The sequence below is a fragment of the Cajanus cajan genome, chromosome 7 (assembly GCF_000230855.2).
Source record: "Cajanus cajan strain Asha chromosome 7, NIPB_CcT2T_4, whole genome shotgun sequence".
Classification (NCBI taxonomy): Eukaryota; Viridiplantae; Streptophyta; class Magnoliopsida; order Fabales; family Fabaceae; genus Cajanus; species Cajanus cajan.
The window spans coordinates 37,782,243-37,787,117 of record NC_138523.1 but is presented as its reverse complement, the minus strand read 5'-3'; the positions used below and the strand labels follow the sequence as shown (position 1 = coordinate 37,787,117).

General features: G+C 34.4%; 1 protein-coding gene across 1 annotated transcript; it reads right to left on the bottom strand.

The window, feature by feature from the left end:
* Positions 1-4,401: 4,401 nt before the first annotated feature.
* On the bottom strand, positions 4,402-4,875 carry LOC145950003 (zinc finger BED domain-containing protein RICESLEEPER 2-like). The gene has a single exon (XM_083060915.1). The coding sequence runs from the start codon at positions 4,873-4,875 to the stop codon at positions 4,402-4,404; it is 474 nt and encodes a 157-aa protein (XP_082917041.1).

Below are 4,875 nucleotides of genomic sequence, written 5' to 3'. Positions count from 1 at the left end.
GGCCGTTCTGAAATCAGAACGGCCCGTTCCGGAGGCGCGTTTAACACATAAAAACCATTCTGGAACGGGCCCGTTTCAAATGAAAAATTCAAGCCTTTTTTGTTATTTGGAACGGCCCGTTCCAACTTGGGAACGGCCCGTTCCAATTTGGGAACGGCCCGTTCCAAATGTGTGTTTTAGCCTTCTCTAAAGAGCCTGGAACGGCCCGTTCCAAAATCGGAACGGCCCGTTCCAGAATTGGAACGACCCGTTCTGATTTTGGAACGGGCCATTCCAGTTTAGGGATTTAGGCACTTTTTGTAAATTGGAACAGCCCATTCCAGTTTTGGAACAGCCCGTTCCGGGCTACTAAAACTAGCTTTTTTTTGGCCTTTTAGCCTCCTGATGTCATGTCTTGATATTTGCATGATTGGGAACTCATTTTCTTGATAATAGACGTCCATTTCTTCGTTTGTATGCCCCCGGACAAAATTGGGTGTCTACACTCCTCTAGTCTCTTGACCATAACCCTAGTGACTAAGCCTTTGGCTCATGGACCTCCATCATCCCCTCCCTCTTAAAGAGGATTTTACCTCAAATCCACATAACCTTCCTCATGGTCATCATTTCCTGCAAGAAAAGATAAATCAGATACATTGAAGTTAGAACTAACTCCATAGTCCTCAGGAAGATCTAGGACATAGACATTATTATTTATTCGTTGGAGGATTTGAAAGGGGTCATCTCCTCTAGGACTAAGTTTGGACTTTCTTTTAGAAGGAAACCTGTTCTTTCTAAGGTGTAGCCAAACCCAATCCCCTTCATCGAAAATGACTTCTTTCTTTCCTCTATTATTATATTCGGTATATTTCTTCGTTTGAGATTAAATATGGTCTCGAACACTCTCATGTAATTTCTTAATAAATTCTTCCCTGGATGATCCTTCTTTATGAATAAGAAAAGTAACATTAGGGAGAGGGAGTAGATCCAAAGGATTAAGAGGATTAAAACCATATGCAGATTCAAAAGGAGACATTTTTGTGGTTTTATGCACTACTCTATTGTAGACAAACTCTATATGTGGTAGATAGTCATCCCATGACTTTTTATTACCTTTCAGGATTGCCCTAAGCATAGCTCCAAGGGATCTATTAACTACTTCAATTTGCCCATTTGTTTGTGGGTGACATGTAGTAGAAAATAAAAGCTTAGTTCCTAACCTAGACCAAAGAGTTTTCTAAAAATGACTTAGGAACTTAGCATCTTGATCAGATACTATGGTCTTAGGTAACCCATGCAACCTAACCACTTTTTGAAAGAATAATTTAGCAATGTTGCTTACATCATCCACTTTGTGGCATAGAATAAAGTGTGTCATTTTACTAAAACAGTCCACTACCACAAAGATTGAATCTTTTCCTCTTTGGGTTTGAGGAAATCCAAGAACAAAATCTATGGATATATCGACCCAAGGAGAATTGGATATAGGCAAGAAAGTGTAAAGTCCATGAGGTTTAGTTTTAGATTTAGCTTGAAGGCAATCTATACATCTAGAACAAAACCTTTGAACATCTCGTTTCATGTGAGGCCAAAAGAATTTCTCTCTTAAAACTAAAAGAGTTTTCTCAATTCCAAAATGTCCCATGAGTCCACCCTCATGAATCTCCTTAACCAAAAGTTTTCTAATAGATCCTTGGGATATGCACAATTTATTTTCTTTAAAAAGAAACCCCTAAAAAATATAATAACTTTGGTAAGGTTTTTGAATACATAGGTTAAATATGGTATCAAAATCTAAGTCTTTCTTATACAATTCCTTATCAAACCCTAGAATTTGAGATCCAAGGGTGTTTAGTAAAACTTCTCTTCTAGACAAAGCATCAGCTACCACGTTGGTGGAGTCCTTTTTATATTTGATGACATAAGGAAATTGTTCAAGGTACTCAACCCATTTTGCATGCCTTTTATTTAACTTACCTTGGCTCCTCAAATGTTTAAATGACTTATGATTACTATGAATAACAAATTCCTTGGTAACAAGATAATGTTCCCAAGTTTAAAGGGCTCAGACTAAAGCATAAAGCTTTTTATCATAGGATGAATAGTTCAAAGTAGCCCATGAAATTTTTCACTAAAATATGTTATGGGGTGGCCACCTTATAACAATACAACTCCTATGCCAATACTCGAAGCATCACATTCTAGTAGAGGTGGGAATGGATCGATTTTCTTAAAAAATCGATCCAAACTAATCCAATCTATTTTTAAATGGATTAGTTTAGTGGATTCATATCCGATCCAGTTTATTGATTTGATTTTGAACCAAATCTAATTAATGGATCAATTTCGAACCAATTTTGATCCAGATTTATGGATTAATCCATTTACAAAATGGATCGCATAAAAATCGGTTTAAAACCAATTTTTTGAAACCATTTTTTGAACCAAATTTTTTTAAACCAATTTTTTGAACTAGATTTTGTAAAGCAATTTTTTTAACCCAGTTTTTAAATTTGTTTTTTTAATCATATTTTCTTACCAATATTTTTAAACCCAAATTTTAAAACTATTTTTTTTAAATTAGATTTTCTACCAACTTTTTAAAACAAATTTTTCAACTAGATTTTCTAAAATCAGGTTTTTTTAAACTAATAATTCTTGTTTGCATCATACATGTGATGTTCATCCATAGAAGTAAAAGGAATAAACCATAACATGAAAAAATAAAGACATCCATGGAAACAACTCACATCACCGGTTAAAAATTACAATATATATCCTAATTCTTAAAAGAAACTTGAAAATATCCAATTCAAAACATTCTACCAAGTATTTGCTCAATTGGTTGAGTCTCACCTAAGGCTATATACCTTTTTAAGTCAAATCAAAATATCCACTAAGTAATTGCTATGGTCATATTATATCCACCAAAATATCTACCAATTAAGAGTCAAAGCAACTTGAGCCACAATAAGAATTACAATGTCCAAATCATATCATTAACTAAATAATCCATCTTCAATCATCACCAAGTGTAACAGATGAGGTTGAATAAGCAATGTTTGGTGGGGAAACAATTGCTGCAAAATAAAAAAATAGTTATCAATTATTGATCAAATTATAATAAGTATATAATACAATAATGCAGTATAAAATAAATCTAGCTTGTTACTTTGTTCAAATTTCTCCAACTCCTCAAAATCCCAAAATTCATTTGAAAACAATGGTAACTATTTTCTTTTAAGCCAATCTTGTGTGCAAATAAGTGCTTCTACCATTCTAGGTGTAAGAGAACTATGATATGGATCAAGAACTCTTCCTTCAGTACTAAAGGCAAATTCAGAGGCCACTGTAGAAATAGGTATAGTAAGCAAATCTCTAGTCATTTTTGCAAGAATTGGAAATCTACCCGAGTTGAGCTTCCACTAATTCAAAATACCAAATCTCCATAACTCTCTTCTAAGGCTTCCTCCAAGTATTTGCTTAATTCAAATTTATTAGAGCTAGTTTGTTGAAAAAAAATGGTTATAACCATAACGGTCATCACTACCTCCTTCATTGAATCGAGCTTCTTGTGAGTTATCTTCTACTTCATCTCTTCCACCATTATACTCTTGAAAAAGTAATTTCAAACTAGACTCCACTTTTTCTTTCAAACTAGATGCCACCTCACCATCAAAATTTTGACTAATCAACCAATGCATGAACTATAATTTGTATCCTGGATGCAACACAAGAACAATAAGTAAAAACATATTTAGACGATTAGCATTGCCCCATACTTATCATATTTCTTCTTCATATTTTCTGCCATAATGCATACATTTACATCCCTAGAATTGCACATTTGGTTGATCTTCTTTCCAATTCCAAAGGCCTCAAACATGTATCTATTGCTAGTTACATAAATTGAGTCAGACATGCGCAAAGTAGCATCATAAAACAATTTTAGAAATGGTAGGATTGCACGCACAAATTCCCAATCAACATATGAAGCAACACCCTTTACCTTTTCTAACTCTTCGATATATTCCTTATCTTGCATCTCAAGCTCTTCAAAATCCTTGTGAAGTTTCAATGCAACCTCTAACATTAAGTAGGTAGAATTCCATCTGGTTTCCACATCCAAGCAAACAAGGCTTTTGTATTCAATATTTTGTTGCTAAACACATGTCTTGAATTTGAACAACCTAGAAGGGGAAGATCGTACATATTTTACAACATCGCGAATTCTCAAAATAGTATCAATGTTATCCTTGAAACCTTCTTTCACAATCAAATTCAGAATATGGGCAAAACAATGCATGTGAATATATTCTCCCTTCATAACCAAACTATTCCAAGACATTAGCCTTTTTTTTAGATATTGGATTCCAACATCATTTGACAAGGCGTTATCAACTGTCCAAGTAAGAACACAATTCAACCCCATTTACTCAAGCAATGTTCAACCTTTTTAGCCATGGTTTTTCCTGTGCGACTAATGACTTGACAAAAGTTTAACACCTTCTTTTGCAACTTCCAATTGTTGTCAATGAAATGAGAAATCAAACATATATAACTCAAATTCTGAGATGAAGTCCATGTGTCTATGGTGAGGCAAACCCTTTGACAGTTTTGAGAAATAAATTCCTTCAACTTTTCTTTTTCATTATCCCAAAGTTTATAAATATCACGTGCTAGGGTAGTATATGAGATGACATTAAGAGAGGGTGCTACAATGCTTAAAAACTCATGAAAAGTTTCATGCTTGATACATCGAAATGGGAGCTCCATTGCCACAAACATTTTGACAATTACAATTTTCAATGCTTGTTGGTCAATTTTGGGCCTAGCCAATGAAGGGGAAGAAACCATGGTTCCAGATGAGTCTGATTTTTGCTTCTTGCTCGCCAT

Coding starts and splice junctions, on each gene's coding strand:
- LOC145950003 (XM_083060915.1), bottom strand. CDS start 4,875: ATGGCGAGCAAGAAGCAAAAATCAGACTCATCTGGAACCATGGTTTCT.